The following is an 18122-nucleotide window of genomic DNA, read 5'->3' as shown; positions in this document are numbered from 1 at the left end:
GACCTCACATGTCACCTAGATGGTACATATAGGCACCAACAACATAGGAAAATGTGGGAGGGAGGTTCTGGAAAGCTGAAATCCAGAACCTCCAGGGTAGCATTCTCTGAAATGCTCCCGGTTCTACACACAGGTCCCCAGAGGCAGGCAGAGCTCCAGAATCTCAATGCATGGATGAGACGATAGTGCAAGGAAGAGGGATTCAGTTTTGAAAGGAACTGGGGAACCTTTTGGGGAAGGGGGGAGTTTTTTTCTGAAGGGATGGGCTCCACCTTAACCAGGGTGAAACTAGGTTGCTGGTGCTAACCTTTAAAAAGGAGATAGAGCAGCTTTTAAATTAGAACAAAGGGGAAAGCTGACAGTCACTCAACAGCACAAGGTTCAGAGGGTGGTATCTTCAAAGGATACTAATCAAGCATTAGAGTTAGGGCATCCCAACAGAGAGGTTCAAATAATAAGAAAAGTAGTCCAAGTGCCTATAATTACAAATTCACCTGAGCTAAAAGATTCAAATTTATACCTGTCAACTGAAAAACACAAAGTAAATACAAACAAATAATGCACTTTGAAATGTTTGTATTCTATTGCCAGTCTAAGAAGTCTAAGAAGTAAGATGGGAGAATTAGAGGGTATAGCAATGAATGATGACATAGACTTAATTGGCATCACAGAGACATGGTAGAAAGAGGATAACCAATGGGTTAGTGCTATACCAGGGTACAAATTATATCGCAATGACAGAGAGGAACATTTTGGTGGCGGGGTGGTGCTTTATGTCCGGGATTGCATAGAGTCCAACAGGATACAGATCCTGCAAGAGACTAAATGCACAATCAAATCTTTATGGGTAGAAATCCCTTGTGTGTTGGGGAAGAATATAGTGATAGGAGTATACTACCATCCACCTAGCCAAAATGGTGAGATGGACAGTGAAATGCTAAGAGAAATTAGGGAAGCTAATCTAACTGGTAGTGCAATAATAATAAGAGATTTCAATTACCCCAATATTGTCTGGGTAAGTGAAACATCAGGGCATGCTAGAGAGATAAAGTTCTTGGATGGAATAAATGACAGTTTTATGGAGCAATTGGTTCAGGAGCCAATGAGAAAGGGAGCAATGTTAGATCCAATTCTCAGTGGAGTGCAGGATTTGGTGAGAGAGGTAATGATGGTGGGGCTGCTTGGCAATAGTGATCATAATATGATAAATTTGAATTAATGACTGGAAAGGGGACAGTAAGTAAATCCACAGTTCTAGTGCTAAATTTTCAAAAGGGAAACTTTGATAAAATGAAAAAAAAAATAGAAAAACTGAAAGCTGCATCTACAAAGGTAAAAAGTGTGCAACAGGTTTGGACACTGTTAAAAAATTGTTGCGTTCGTGCCTATTCTCGCCCTCGCTCCACCCTCTCTACCTTGTGGCGACTCCCTTCGGCACTAACGGACAGATGTGGCCGCGGCTTCTCTTCACCATTTTCTTCCTGGAATTCCCGGGCTGGCATGATGCTACGGATCCGCCATGTTCCTGATGACGTAAGGACGCGTGCGCTCCAGACTTTGTACCAGCAAGGGTGTGAACCTCGGGGGCATCCTCCTGTAGTGACGTCATCCGCTTCCAACATAAAAGGTCTTTTATTGCTAATTCAATTCGAGTTAGCAAGGACAAGGGTAGGAACCCCTTCCTCGCAACTCTCGGGGAATCCTTTCTCTGCTGTTCTGCCTCTACAGACTCACTTAGGGGTACCCGCTCCTCGGGGGCCCCACTCTCTCTCTTCTTGATTTCAGATTGTTGGACAGGATCCGGTACTCGCCCCTCGAGGCCCTACATTCCTGAATACTCAGAAGACTCCTATTGCTTGGAGGCGATCGCAGACATGAACACAGTGAGTCCTATTACAGACCGGAACCGATACTCGCTCCACGAGGGCCCATGTTCCTAATCTCTCAGACTTCCTTCAGTCTAAGATGTTATCGCAGGTATGGAGATCGTGAGTTACCATTGCAGATTGCAGATAGGAACCGGTACTCACTCCACGAGGGCCTATGTTCCTAATACCTTGCTCAGACTCTCTTCTTCCTCAGAAGATATCGCATACCTATATCTTATGGATTACTATTACAGATTTACAGAGTGGAACCGGCACTCGCTCCACGAGGGCCTATGTTCCTAATACCATGCTCAGACTCTCTTTTTCCTCAGAAGATATCGCATACCTATATCTTATGGATTACTATTACAGATTTACAGAGTGGAACCGGCACTCGCTCCACGAGGGCCTATGTTCCTAAATCTCTCCTAACCTCTCTTCTATTCCAGAAACCATCCCAAACACAGTTATTGTGAGTTCTATTTCAGACTGCCTATAGGAACCAGTATTCGCCTGCGGCTCCAGTTCCTGAATACTGAAAACTCTCTGTTGCTTAATAAGACATTACAGATATCTACAAGTGTGAGTGTATCATCTACCACTGGTTATATGTCCAGCATACCCTGTCTACTCACTACCTATAGTCTCTCCTTACAGCTCAGCAACTCAGAGATCATAATTCCAGTATCTGAAGGACTTCAGCTCTACCGGGCACATCAGCTCACTACTGCTACCTCTGGTGGTTCTACTTCCAGTCTAATAAAGAACTATCTGTGTTTGTCTCAATACTCCAGCCTAGCCAGTGGTCCCTCTCAGGATCTCCACTTGAGGGCGTTGTCATCGGCCCAGGGATTCACTATTTCTATTAGGTGTTACTCCTTATACTAATAGAGCAGTATCATCATCTGCCACTCTGTGGGAACCAACCCACATCAGACCATATCAGATAACTAACTCCCCATGAGGATCATACAGGTTGCTGGCCACTCTTTCTACAGGAACAATGCATAATACTTTGCCAACTCCTCCCTTCTGGGGGAGCAGAGCACTGACAGATTGCTAACCTCTCCTCCTACAGGAGCCAAGGCTATCAGATTGCCAACTCCTCCCCTTGGGAGGAGCTGATCGCTATCAGATCACTCACTCCGCCCTCCTGGCAGGGTGAGCGCTAACAAAAATACCATCTAGAAGCACAGTTCACATGTATTCCATGCATTAAGAAAGGTGGAAGGAAGGCAAAATGATTACTAGAATAGCTAAAAGGTGCGGTGAAAGAGGCTATTTTAGCCCAAAGATCTTCATTCAAAAATTGGAAGAAGGATTCATCAGAAGAAAATAGGATAAAGCATAAGCATTGGCAAGTTAAATGTAAGACTTTGATAAGACAGGCTAAGATAGAATTTGAAAAGGAGTTTGCCACAGAGGTAAAAACTCACAATAAAAACTTCTTAAAATATATCCAAAGAAGAAAGCCTGTGAGGGAGTTGGTTGGACTGTTGTACGATCAAGGGGTTAAAAGGGCACTTAGAGAAGATAAGGCCATTGTGGAAAGATTAATGATTTCTTTGCTGCAGTGTTTACTGAAGAGGATGTTGGAGAGAAACCCATCCGGAGAAGGTTTTCATGTATGATGATTCAGATCAAGTGAACCCAATCACGGTGAACCTGGAAAATGTGGTAGGCCTGATTGACAAACTGAAAAGTAGTAAATCACCTGGACAGGATGGTATACACCTCAAGGTTCTGAAAGAACTAAAAAATGAAATTTCAGACCTATTTCAATTAATTTGTAACCTATCATTAAGGCATTAGGGCAATTCATTATCACCTCAAATGCATAGATAGGCATATATGTATCATATGTATCTAGTTTAAAACCCCTGCTTCTTTTCTCTGTTCCAAGTTATATTACTCCCTTGTTTTATTGTAACTGCAACTCTTAACTTTCACTTGTATATTGTTTACTATTACTACTACCTTTATAATTTATGTTATTTATTGTTATTTATTGTTATTTATGACCTCTTGTTACCTCTTCACTTGTTAATTGTAAACCGACATGATGCGATACCCATCGCGAATGCCGGTATAGAAAAACTTAAAATAAATAAATAAAAATATAAAATCATATGATGTACCTGAAGATTGAAAGATGGCCAGTGTAACCCCCTATATTTAAAAATGGGATCCAGGGGTGATCCCAAAATGATAGACCAGTGAGCCTGACTTCAGTACCAGAAAAAAAATCATGGAAATTGTTATAAAGAATAAAATCACAAAATATTTAGATAGACATGGTTTGATGGGACACAGCCAACATGGATTTACGCAAGGGAAGTTTTGTCTCACAAATCTCCTACATTTTTTTTTTGAAGGCCTGAATAAGCATGTGGACAAAGGTGAACCGGTAGATGTGGTGTATTTGGATTTTCAGAAGGCGCTCAACAAAGTCCAGCATGAGAGGCTTCTAAGAAAACTACAAAGTCATGAGATAGGAAGTGATGTCCTTTTGTGGATTGCAAACTGGTTAAAAGACAGGAAATGGAGAGTAGGATTAAATGGTCATTTTTCACAGTGTAAAAAAGTAAACAGTGGAGTGCCTGAGGTATCTGTACTTAGACCAGTGATTTTTAATATATTTATAAATGATCTGGAAAGGGGTACGACGAGTGAGGTGATCAAATTTGTGGATGACACTAAATTATGCAGAGTAGTTAAATCTCAAGCAGATTGTGATGAATTGGAGGAAGATCTTGTGAGACTGGAAAATTGGGCATCCAAATGGCATATGAAATTCAATGTGGATAAGTGCAAGGTGATGCATATAGGGAAAAATAACCTATGCTATAGTTACACAATGAGAAAAGTGTAAGGAACACTGGTATGGAAAGGCTGTGCTAAACAGGGTATGGCCCTAGAAAGACTGCCAGAGTGGGCTGTGAGTGTAGTGAATGGAAACAGGGTGGGGCTTATTTCCAGCAAACATGCCACTCTGCAGGGAAGGTGTGTAGCCACGAGAAAACCTGCAGTGGAGCAGCCAGGGTAGCACCAGAATGCAGCTGATCCAGAATCTCAAGGAGGGAGATAGGTTACAAGAGAGCCCTTCAAGGAGTCAGCAGGCCAGGGCTGAGCAAAACCAGAACCAGGAAATAAATTGGGCTGTGGTTATCTTCTATTTGGAGAAGCCCAGAGATAGTGCAAGGAAAGGCAAGCGAAAGATGCCATGGAGAGCCCAGAAGGAAGCACTGCAGATGCCCCACGAGCCAAGCCGCACATTTTACTTTCAGAAATTAGCGCCTACCCAAAGGTAGGCGCTAATTTCTTCGGGCACCAGGAAAGTGCACAGAAAAGCAGTAAAAACTGCTTTTCTGTGCACCCTCCGACTTAATATCATGGCGATATTAAGTCGGAGGTCCCGAAGAGTAAAAAAAGAAAAACAAAAAAAGAAAAAAAATTTGAAGTTGGCCGGCAGCTGTCGGGTCGAAAACCGGACGCTCAATTTTGCTGGCGTCCGGTTTCCGAGCCCGTAGCTGTCAGTGGGCTCGAGAACCGACGCCGGTAAAATTGAGCGTCGGCTGTCAAACCCGCTGACAGCCGCCGCTCCGGGGCAAAAGGAGGCGCTAGGGACGCGCTACTGTCCCTAGCGCCTCCTTTTGCCCATTTCTACCGCCGGACCTAATTTAAATACTGCATCGCGCGCACAGGCGAGTGGCCGAGCGTTCACCCGCTCTCCCGCGGACTTTACTAAATCGGCCTGTTAGCTTGTGGGAAGCCAGAGGAAGGGGAATGGGATGCCTTGGATTCTCCTGGATGGAATCTAGGAGGGAGCAGGGATGCTTGGCTTGACAGGTCCAAGCTGAGAGGAGAGGTGTGTGAGGCAGTGCCCCTAGTGCACAGCTATTTACCTATGCAGGACCAGGCTAGACTCCTGGTCCATCTTAAAAGTATTAAGGAGAGAATGCTCTATTGGAAGGATCTTGTGGGGCAGGTGGGGCTCAGAGGGAATAACCAGAGACTGGGGAAGAAGAGCTGGGATCAAGGAGGGGATAAGCAGACCAGGCCCTGGTCTCTGGGAGAAAGGCATCTCCTGTAATGTAACACTATCCAAATATTGAGCTGAAATGAAGCATTAAAAACAGTGAGTAGAGAAAGTACACTGTCTGAAGGTAAAGGTAGTCTACTGTTGTGTATATGATTGCAGCTGTGCTTAAAGATTATGTTTTAAGATAGGCTGGAGTCAGACTAGTTTTGTCTCCAGGCCTGTGGGAATCACAGGTACTTGGACTTGGATTGACCACTGTTGGAAACAGGATACTGGGCTTGATGGACCCTTGGTCTTACCCAGTATGGCCATTCGCTTACACATACCTCAAAGAAACCTTAGGTTGGCAAATAAGGGCCTTTTAGCAATTCCATCATTAAAGTCAGCACATCTTAGTCAGGTGAGAGATTGAGCAGTTTCTGTAGCCGGCCCCAAATTCTGGAATACATTACCAGCCCAGATAAGACTACAAGCAGACACTAAGGGGTAGATTTAAAAAAAATGCGCGTTCGCGTACTTTTGTTGGCGCACCAGGCGCAAACAAAAGTACGCTGGATTTTATAAGATACGCGCGGAGGGAGACGTAAATCCACGCGCGCCAGTGGGCCGCTGGCGCGCCAAGACGCAACCCGGGGCGGTTCCGGAGGGCGTGGCCACGCCCCCGGACCACCCCAGACCGAAACCATGCCCCCGGGCCCGCCCCCGAAATGCCGCGTCCCGCCCCCAAAACGCCGCGTCAATCGACCCCGCCCCCCGACACGCCCCCAACAAAACACCCCGGGACTTACGCGAGTCCCGGGGCTCTGCGCGCACCGGCAGGCCTATGGAAAATAGGCGCGCCGGCGCGCAAGGCCCTGCTCGCGTAAATCCGCCCGGATTTACGCGAGCAGGGCTTTTAAAATCCGCCCCTTAGAAATTTAAGACCGAGCTTAAGACATGGCTCTTCGGCTGTGCATATGCAGACACTAACTAAAATGACTTTTATTTTTACTATTTTAGATTAAGCACCTTTGAAATTTACTGCTTATCTGTCTTAATGTTTGAATTTATTTGTAGTTGTTTTTTTCTTATGCTTTTATGCTTTTAGTATTGTACTACTTCTTTTTTTTTTTTTTTTTATTTATCAATTTTCCAAATTTATAATGCAAAATAAAGTTTACATCCATAGTTGCAAACTATAATCTTACACCAAACAGTTATAAGGAATACGAAGAATCTGAATTGAATAAATATGGAACATAACATATTAATCAATCATTATACATAATCAGGAGAAACAGTACAGCCATAATGTTTAATCACCAGATTGGTCATGAGTTACTAGTTCTTTCTTTAGGCTCTCCAAAAAATTCTTCATTAACTCAGGTTCAAAATAGACAAACCTCTTCCCTTTATATAACATTAAACACTTGCATAGGTATCTGATATTTACCTGTACTACTTCTTAATTATTTATTATCTTATAACTATATATTTGTAGGTATTTTGATTTTATTAATAAGTTATTGTATTTTCCTTACTTTTATTATATTGTAAACAGTAGTAAAGATTTTACTGATAGTACAGTGTATAAAAACTAATAAAACTAATAAAAAATGATGTTCCACAGGTAACAAACATCGTAAACAATAGCTCAAACAACCAAACAGTGCACATCTATTCATGATATACACTTTTCTATTTTCTTCCCCCTCCCTCCCACGCACATAGCTTCCAAAATTCCCTTCTTGCAGTAAAGGCTTCAAAATGTTGTGGTAAGGTTGTGCAAAAGCTGCACCAATGTTATTATTGTTGGTTGACTTGCTAATATAAAGAGGTAAAGAGATACTGCATCACTAACAAACTATTGCAATGGCACATGGAATATTACATGGGTAGAGAAACTGAGTCCAAAGGGCACTGTTATACTTTTTGCATATTTTAAAATTATATTTTTAGAGAGAAGGGAAAGCAGTTTCATCCTGCTCCTTAAGTGAAACTATAGCCCTTATTTGTACTGTGGTGTCATAAGCTTTTATTCACAACTATCCAGGAAAATGTTAACATTTTTTAAGCCACTTCTCCCTCATGTCTAGTCTAGTGAGTTACAAACCAGAGATCTCTCCAGAATACGGTACATGTGTACCCTGAGTTTGAACATTAGGTGTCACAGTGGTGCAATAGCTGATTATTCTTTTCCCCAGTGTTTATGAACACTATTTCCACAGTACCCACAGTTCTGTTCCACCCAAGGAGCAAAGGTCAAGCTCGGGACCTGAACCCTGATTTTCTGTGTAGCAGTGCATGGCTTTTCCACAGAGGCACTGGGCTGGACTCTGTTATAAGACAATGTTTCAAAGGATTTTTAGAGATGGGATGGATAGATACACAGATGAGAACATATAGATCAATGTGTAAAACTGGAGAAGATAATTGACATGACTGATTTCCAGTTTTCATTCATAGCTCTTCAAAGTGGTAAGCAATCATATTTTTGAGTAACATTATACAATCACAATGATATCGCTACACCTGCCACACCTGAAATAAACTTGTCACTGTCATTGTATTTATCTTTGCTTATCTATCTTGCATGAGAAAAGCAATGTCATTTCATTCCAGCAGTGTTTGCTAGCTCTATTTTCAAACAAAAAGCAGAAGCTTCATTGCACAGTTGATCTGCATGCATATTGTTGATTGGAAGTAATCAAACATTTTTTTTTCTTCACATTATTTGCATGTGGAAGAAATCCCAGTGGCTCAAACATTGGCAGCTCTCTATTTGTGCGACCAGATACGATGTATATCCTAATTCAACCTTCAGATGGAGAAGTAGACAAACCACTTCCTGCTCAACCAAAAGTCATGTTTTTAGACAAGTGGGTAAGTACAGTTTTCAGTAACTTTTCTCCATTATACCTCTGGTTTGTTTTAATATTATGTACTGTTTGCTTTTTCTTCTGGTATCACAGCAACTCTCACAAACTGGTCAGATCTTACAAGAGATATAACCAGATGTTTTCAGTTGCTTTAAATCGGCCCGGTTCCAGTTAGACCTTTAACTTTGGTGCTCAATAGGCCTGATTCAGAACTGACTTTTTCCCATTCAGTGCCTCTGGCAAAAATATGTTTATTAAATAAGACCCAGAGAGTTTGGAAACTGATTTTAAATTACAAAATGAATTGTCTGCCCACAGTGTAATATATATTACATTGGTTTAAAACCAGTTTTGCAGGACAAATAAATAAGGGTTGTACATAGAAACATGATGGTAGATAAAGATCATACAGACCATCAGTCTTCCCATCCACATCTTCTGCTCAGCTTTAGAGTCCCTTCATCTATCTCAGTGGATATCCCATGCTCTCTTGAACTCTGACACTGTCTCTGTCTCCATCACCTCCACTGGAAGTTTGTTCCATGCATTCACTACTTTCTCAATAAAGAAATATTTCCTTATATCAGGGGTCTCTAAACTCAGTCATCGAGGGCCACAACCCTATTGGGTTTTCAGGATATCCACAATGTATATGTATGCAAATTCCATGCAGTGGAGGCAGTACATGCAAATAGATCTCATGCATATTCATTTTGCAAATCTGGCAAGGTTGTGGCCCTCAAGGACCAAGTTTGGGGATTCTGCCTTAGATTACTCCTGATTTTAACCCCTTTCACCCTCAGCCCATGTCCCTTCATTTTATAGCTTCTTTTCCTGTGAATTTATTCCATGGAAGTATTTAAATTATCACTATCATATCTTCCATTTCGCTCGTTTTCTCCAGTACATACATGTTTAGATCTTTAAGTCTGTCCCCATATGCTTTATGATGAAAACCATTGACCATTTTAGTAGCTGCCCTCTAATCTGATTCCATTTTTTTTTAATTCTTTTGAAGGTGCAATCTCCAGAATTGTACACAATACTCCAAATTAGGTTTCACCAGAAACGTATACAGAGGCAATATCACCTTATCTTTCCTTTTTGCTATTCCTCTCCCTATCCACCCAAACATCCTTGCTTTTGCTGTCACCTTTCCCGCCTATTTGAGTGTCCTAAGATCTTAGATACAATCCTTCTAGATCCCATTCCTATTATGTACACAGAAGAACTTCACTTCCTATACTGCATTGTTCCCTTAAGAGTTTGCAACCTAAATACATGGTCTTGCATTTTTTTAACATTAACTGCCAAACTCTATATTATTCCTCAAGCTTTACTAGAAGATCCTTCCTTATGCTTTCCACCCCATCCAGGATATCTATCCTTTAGTAAATTTTGGTATCATTCACAAAAAGACAATCTTTATCAATAGCCCTTCCACAATATTGTCTACCAAAATGTTGAACAGAACCAGGCCAAGGACCAATCCCTCTAGCTTTTCTATGACTCAACACATCTATATCCTGACGGCTAATCTTATTTATTTTATTTATTTATTAAAAATGTATATATCACATACCAAACTTTCTGTGCAGTTACCAAATAAGCAGTCATAAAATCAGTAAAAACATAAATACATAAAATTGAAATAACATACATCCTTAAACAATAAAATTAACAAAACATGTACAATAAAATAACAGATATAAATTTAAGCTTGGTAATTAAGGTGCTGTTCAATATTCAATAAAGTGCAAATTCCTAGCTTATCAAATTAAAACCAATACCTTTTCTCACCCATAATTTACATCTACTAAATAACAGGTTATAACACTGATAAAAATGATGCAAGTTTTAAAAATGCCTGCAATTGGTGCCGTGAATTTCTTAAAAGTAGGCAGGCATCATCTGAAGGTTTTTGGGATTTTGCCATCCTGCCAAATTTTGGCACTTTAGGTAACTGCCTTTTTCATTTTAATGGAAGAGATGTCTTTGCCTTGATCACATCCCCTGGCAAGAAACACTACAGATTAATAGTACATTGACTGAAAACATACTTAATAAGTTTGCTTTAAATATGTGATCATAACACAATGGTGTCCTTCAGACCAGAAAAGTCACCACTGTTTGATGCTCATATACTGGTCAGTAACTGGACTCTGCTTTCAAAACTTCACAGCAACAAGAGACACTATCAGTAGTTCTTAAACACGTAGGAGCTCCTTTCTGCGTACATGTGTGATCTGTAACCCCATCTCGGGAGGTATGTCACACGCCAGCAGGGCCATAAACTTATTTGTAGTTCTTCATGGCTGGGACATCTGACTAGCTCTTCTCACTGACTCCTTCCCCAGGGTATAGATCTTTTTTTTTTTTTATGGGGAGGAAAGAGTTAATTTTCAGGGCCAGTGCCAGGGGTGACTTTTTTTCCCTTTGTGTTGTTCCTGGGAGAGTGGTATTTTTCCTCATTGTGTATTGAGTGACCAAAAACCACGCTGGAGTCACTTGCATAGTGTCCAAACTTAAAACTTTACTGAGCTGAATAGTCAGATGAAACAGCACAATTAAATAAATCCCGGTACCACAGAATTTCTCTCGGTTTTACTTGTAGGCAAGGGATCCATCCACCCTCCTTGATTAGACAGAATGGAGGTATCCGAGGGCAGGGTAACGCTAAGCTGGCCGGAAAGCCCTTCCAAAGATGGCCAAAATCCTGTTCTTACACAGTGTTCAAACTTCTCTCTCTCTCTCCAGGGAGAAGATTCTGGATAGGTGTCCTCACTGATATATATAGGTTCATACTCACGGTTAGCAGATCTTCAGAATCCTTGCTCTTGTTTTTTTTTTTCTTGTTCTTTTTCCTGTGGGGATTCTAGATGGGTGGGATCCTGTGTCCAAACAGTAGTTTGTGCTGTTTCTCTCTCCAAGCAGGAAAGAGGGCAAAAATCTTCCTCCTGGGCAGCTAACCAAAATTCTTCTTATATCCCCAAAATAATACTGCAGTTGTACTTCAGAAGGCATCCCAAATACAGGTTCCTCATGCCCAGAATCCAGGAAAGGCCCAAGTGTCTCACAAGGCTCCTACCAAGCAAAACTCCAAAATACCCCAAATTAGTCTCAGGCAACCAATCTGCACCTATTGAGAGATTGCAGCAGTGGAATCCTTGACCCATCCCAAAGGGTCCCAGGCAGGATGGCGCCCAGGCCTCCAAGTAGGCCAAAAATCAACTGAGAGAAAAACTCTCCAACCTTTCTCCAAAGCAGCAAACTATACTGCCTCCCTCAGCTCTCTGTAGAAAGCTGCTATATATCCTCACAGGAGGGGAATGTCCATCCCAGCATCCTCAAAGGGAGAGGCTGAATTGCATGGATCCTCCCCTAATTATCTCTCACTAACTGCACTAGCTGGCATATCCCAGGGTTTATTTGTTAGCAGACTGGCTGTCAGTTACACATGTATGCATCTTCTTCCTAGAAACAGTATGATCCCCAGAGTGTGGTAATTATTGGACAATATGCATGGATAACTGAGACCTGCTTTGTGCAGCATGTGGATTGAACACAGCATATCCTCATCTTCCCTGTCTTTGAGACTTTCAGCCTCTATCTTATCTCTAGAAAAAGTGAAATGGGGAGAGTGTGCACTAAGCAGGGGATGAGATTCACTAATAGTCCGATACTGTAAAGTGTGCTCAGCTGAGTGCACTGCTTAACCCACTGTTGGATTCACGTTTTTGATTTGTGTCCACTACCCCTTATATAGTAAGGGATTTAACGTGTCGAAAACATGTGTCCAACCCCCCCCCCCCCAAACTAATAGCGCTCATCACCTGCAAATGCATGTTGATGAGGCTATTAGTTATTCGCCTGGGGTACCGAAAAAAAAATGTGTGGCTGATCCGCACATTTTTCGCTCAGAAATGAATTCCCAAGGGCAGGTGTTAATTTCTCAGCAGCCCGAAAAAGTGTACAGAAAAGCAGAAAAGCTTTTCTCTACAACCTCCAATTTAATATCGTAGGGATATTAAGTCAGAGGAAATAAAAGGTAAAAAAAAAAAAAAAGATTAAAAAAAATGTTTTTTTTTTAAATTTAAATTTTTTATTAAATTATTAAATCGAATACATCGAAATAACATAAGAAATCCCGGCTGCGCGCCGGCGGCTGCGTGCCGCTGGGGCTTGATTTTATACAGTTCCTGGGGGCGAGTACCGATGACGTCACTGGGGGCGTCGCCTACCCGGTCCGAGCCTCGTCGCACCTCGGTCAGGAGTCAGGTCGTTTTTCTCTTAGCTTAGTCTGCACTGATACCGAGGGCCTCCAGGCACTGCAACCGCTTCCTCCTCTCCTCCAAAAAAAAAAAAAAAAATGTTTTTAAAAATGTGAGACCCCCTCATTTGCATTGCGTATCGCGTGCCCAGGAGAGGGGGCTGTGCACTTGTTCTGAGAGCAGGCGCTGAAATGCATGCGCTTTTTTTAGTGCATCTGTACTGTATCGGCCTGTTTGAGTGTTGAGAGGAGGAGCAGCAGCAGCAGCAGCAGCAGCAGTGAAGGAGCTCTGGCAGCCACATGCAGCTGCCTAGGTAATAGGTAGCTAACTGATTCAGCTGCCCATAGCACAGCCATTTTCCTACACTTGCAATTAGAGGGAATAGGTTTATCATTATGGGTTCATATGTGTCTTCACCCTATTCTCTCCCCTTTTTCTTTTAATTTGGAAGAGAGTTTGATGGGGCTTTCAGTGCTTTTCCAGCTTTCTTTTAGCCTTTTGAGTCCATGTCTGCATTGTGTGGTCCATAGAGGTGGGTGCACCCCACAACATCTTTGTTAATAAGTAGGTGTGCCTCGGGCATGAAAAGGTTGGGATGCGCTTGATTAGAAAGTCAGAGATTTAAAACAAAGTTTCACAGCATTTTTAAAACTTGCAACCAGCACTTCCTGACTGCAGATCTCATGCACCAATAGGTTTGCAGTCAGGATATCAACTGTGCTGACCCACAGATTTAAAAAATGCTTGTGGTGCCAGCATTGGCCACTGGTAAAGACCATCCAGCCAGTGACCAAAGAATGTAGGAGGCTCGGGGGCTGGTGCCCTAATTAAGCGGGGGAAGAAAAAGAGGGAAATGAATTCTGAGTAATTGTGGAAGGGATGGGATTGCATAAGGTAATTGGCATGTCAGGAGTAGACAGAGAGAAAAAGGTACTAGGTGGGTGACATGGCAAGAGAGTGGGGTGTTGAGAAACTGTGAAGAATGAATGGGGGTGAAGATGCAGTGTGTGCTGAGCGGGTGGGGTTGGAGAAAGGCAGAAGGAGCTGGATTAGTGGGGGTTGATGGGGTGTCGAGACAATGAGCTGGATGGGTGGGGTGACAAGAGAGTGTGCTGAGCAGGTAGCAGAGTAGAGGAGGAGAAGGTGCTCAGTGGGTGGGAGGTGGAAAAAAAGAAGGTGATGAGTAGGTGGCAGAGTGGAGAAACTGGGCACTGGGCAGATAAGGGTGGAATGGAGAGAAATAGAGTTTGCTGGCAGTGCGGGCTAGGGGCACCTCAAGCATTATTGTCAGTTCCTGGGCTGGCATTCATTTTTGCAGATTAAAATGTGCGCATCGGGTGCACAGTGATTTTTTTGCATCTGGGGTACTAGCTAATAGCCTCATTTAAATGGCATTTACATGTGATGAGCACTATTAGCTGTGGGCTATTTTGGACACACGTTTTGGATGCGCTGATCCCATTATTGCATTAGGATTTATTTTAGCACCTCCAAAACAGTGGCGTAGCCACGGGTGGGCCTGGGTGGGCAGGTGACCACCCAACTTAGACCCAGGCCCACCCAACTGGCACCGGAACTGCAAGGCTGTCGCGGGATCCCATCCCCGCGACAGCGAACAAGAGAACCCACGCCTCGCACGGCACACTGGGAAGCGCTGCTGCGGCCGTATGGCCAACCGGTCTTCCTGTTCCGGGGGGGGGGGGGGGGGGGAGCGGAAGCGCCGCGCGCAGCTTCCGCTTCCTCCCCCCAATGCAGGAAGATCAGCTGCCTCTCCTGCTGCCACCCGTTCTCCTGCTATCTTCGGGCCCGTCAAACTTCCTGTTTGGGGGAGCGGAAGCGCCGCGCACAGCTTCCGCTTTCTCCCCCAAAGCAGGAAGATCAGCTGCCTCTCCTGCTGCCACCGGCCTCCTGCTATCTTCGGGCGTCGGGCCGTACTGCCCGCCGAACTTCCTGTCGGGGGGGGGGGGGGGGAGGGAGGAAGCGGACGTTGTGCGCTGCGCTTCCGCTACCCCCCCCTGACAGGAAGTTCGGTGGGCAGTACGGCCCGACGCCCGAAGATAGCAGGAGGCCGGTGGCAGCAGGAGAGGCAGCTGATCTTCCTGCTCTGGGGGAGAAAGCGGAAGCTGTGCACGTGCTTGAATGTGTATGTGTGGATGAGAATGGGAGTGTGTGTGGGTGAAAACTGGAGCCTGGGTTGTGTATGTGGGTGAGAATGGAAGCTTGAATATGTGGGTGAATGGGAGCTCGAATGTGTGTATGTGTGGTTGAGAATGGGAGCCTGGGTTTTGTGGGTGGGTGAGAATGGGAGCTTGAATGTGTGTATATATGGGTGAGAATGAGAGCCTGGGTTTGTGTGGGTGGGTGAGAATGGAAGCTTGAATATGTGGATAAGAATGGGTGCTTGAATGTGTGTATGTGTGGGTGAGAATAGTACCTTAAATGTGTATATGTATGGATGAGAATGGGAGCTTGAATATGTGTGGGTGAGACTGGGAGCATGGGTTTGTGGGTGAGAATGGGAGTCTGGGTTTATGTGTGTGGGTGAGAATGGGTGCCTGGATGTGCGTCTGTGTGTGCATAAGAATATAAGCCTGGGGAGGGGTGAGAAAGTGAGAACTTGAATGTGAGCTTGTGGGGGGGGGGGGAGAGCATATGAGAGTGACAGCTTGAGTGTGTGAGAGGGAGTCTGTGAGAGAAAGCGTGTATGTGTGTGTGTGTGTGTGTGTGTGGAAGGGAAGAAGACAGTAATAGAAGAAAGACACTGAAAAGGAATTATGAAATGAGCTATAAGGGAAAAAAATGGGAAAAAGAGACCAGGACCAACTGATTAGAAAAATACAAAGATCAGACAACAAAGGTAAAAATATATATCTATATTTTGAGATGTTAGCAATTTAAATATAAGCAACACAACCGCTCTCTCAAAATTTATGGACAGGTAGGAGCCGTGTATAAAATCGTAATAATAAGAAGGCTAAAGTACCACAAATCACCGTGAATTATGTTTGTATCATTAAGTAAACCTCATACTTAGGCGTAGATGTGAATGCTATGCTGCATAATTTGGCATTATTTATCAGTAAAAAAACAACTAGTAGACCTGCATGCCTACAGCCCACCCATGTTAACCTTGTGCCCACCCAAAAAATCAATTCTGGCTACGCCACTGCTCCAAAATGAGCGTCGAACCTCATGTCAAGCTGTGCACTAGGCTGAGTGCACTATATTGCTTCAGCCTATATATGTTTTATTGGTCATAAAATGAACTTGTTTGTTGCCATGCAGTTCTGGACTTGTTTGATTTCTTATCATCCCCAAACTGCACATTAACTTTGGTTGCAAATTCAGTTTGTTTCCATTTAACACATGTACTATCTGTCTTTATAATTAATCCTTTCCCCAACACTCCTCATCCATGTCTTTCATATTTTTCAAACTTTCTGCAGTTCGTTGCTCTGTAATCTCTGTACATTCTCCCTCTGCTCTCTCCAGCTCATTCTTTAACTTACCAGTCTCTAACATTTGCTCTCATGTTATCATGTTACCTATTCATATGGCTTCCCCTAAAACTCTGCATCTAGGTCAAATGACTATTTTTTATTTTTATTTCCATTCTTAATTTTTCCCCCAGTTTATCCAATTCCCTTGGCTTATATTCACATTCCAACAAACTCTCTCTTTTGTCAGTGCTCTCCTGTGTTTGTAATTCCACATCCCCTTTTTTCAACTAATCAGCTTTAGACTTATTTTCACTTTGCCTAGAACAGTCATCCCTTGACATATGCCTAACTTCAACATTCAGTATATTGAAAAAAATAATTTTTCATCATTTATTCTCCAACTTTTCAGTCTTCTTTTCTTTCATCATTTAGTGTGGTGAAAAAAAAAATTAGCTGAGCCATCAAATCTATCCAGTCTTATCACTATAGTCAAAATGGGCCAGAATCTGTATCCTGAGGCAGTTTGAGAATACAGATAACAGAAACAGTAGGTAAAGCTATGGTCAGAGGTTAGGCCAGAGTCAAAATCTGAGAATTAAGTTCAAGAAGGGTCATGTGAGACATGGCAGAAGACAGGCTGGTGCAAGCTGGGGAGTGAAATCCAGGAACACAGCAGGCAAACATGCGACAGGTAGGAAAACACAGAGTGGAAAACTTGGATGCAATAGACAGGATGTTCATAGTGAAAGAGGAACACCATGCTGTAATTTAAAAAAATGAAGGCCATCCTGGGATGGATATAGGTTAAAGACTTAGAGGATAACTTTCAAACAACTTTGTGCAGTGGTATATCCATCCACAAGTATTTTATAGCCTGTGCATATCCTATACATGCATATTATAAAATACATATATCTCTACCCCACTTATATGAGAAATCAAATGCAAGAAAGCATGGTAACCGTCTTATAGTCCACTCAGTGAATCAAATCATTTGTCAAGGTATTAATGCAAATAATTTTATTGTTGAAATGCTCCTAATGTCAATTCTTAGTTCAATAATGTATGCATCCCCAAGTGTGGCTGATACTCCTTATTTATTTTCTGCTTATGTGAGAACACATGCAATGTATTGAAAGTGATTATTTCAATCCATTGAATATGTACTTTTTCTACATATTTAAAAAATATATCTGGGTATATTTTACACATGAACATAAGGTAGGACTTACTCATGTAAAACCTGATTAACGTGTATAAGTTAGTATATTTTAAAACATATGCATGCTTAATTGAAGTTAACCAGTTTACCAATTATTTCACCAGTTTGCCCAGTCCTTCTCTAGGTTCATAAAGACCCTCCTGTTTCTTCAGCCTGAACTCTCCCCACTCCACCTAGACCTCCCACCCAGCCAATAATATACAACAAACAAGTCTAATATCAATTATGCCAGATAATTAGCAGGTGTAAAATTACATAAGTTGCCAAATGTACACACGTGTCTTTTAAAATAACTTAACTGCGTAACCCTTGGCTCCGTCCCGGAACGCCCTAAGACCACAGCTTTCATACATACGCATATGTGCGCATGAAACAAATTATATGTGTGCATTTGAGTTTTTATAAAATAGCGCTTACACAA

General features: G+C 42.6%; 1 protein-coding gene across 3 annotated transcripts in view; it reads left to right on the top strand.

The window, feature by feature from the left end:
- The window catches only part of PKHD1 (PKHD1 ciliary IPT domain containing fibrocystin/polyductin), a 1284809-nt gene that overhangs the window by 1161319 nt on the left and 105368 nt on the right, over positions 1 to 18122 (top strand). For all 3 annotated transcript variants that reach the window (XM_029596114.1, XM_029596113.1, XM_029596115.1), the window contains one exon: positions 8637 to 8772. In XM_029596114.1, the coding sequence (XP_029451974.1) occupies positions 8637 to 8772 (136 nt within the window). The remainder of the gene's footprint in view (positions 1 to 8636; positions 8773 to 18122) is intronic.

This window comes from Rhinatrema bivittatum, chromosome 3 (genome assembly GCF_901001135.1).
Source record: "Rhinatrema bivittatum chromosome 3, aRhiBiv1.1, whole genome shotgun sequence".
NCBI classification, from domain to species: domain Eukaryota; kingdom Metazoa; phylum Chordata; class Amphibia; order Gymnophiona; family Rhinatrematidae; genus Rhinatrema; species Rhinatrema bivittatum.
This window is presented reverse-complemented; position numbering and strand designations above follow the sequence as displayed.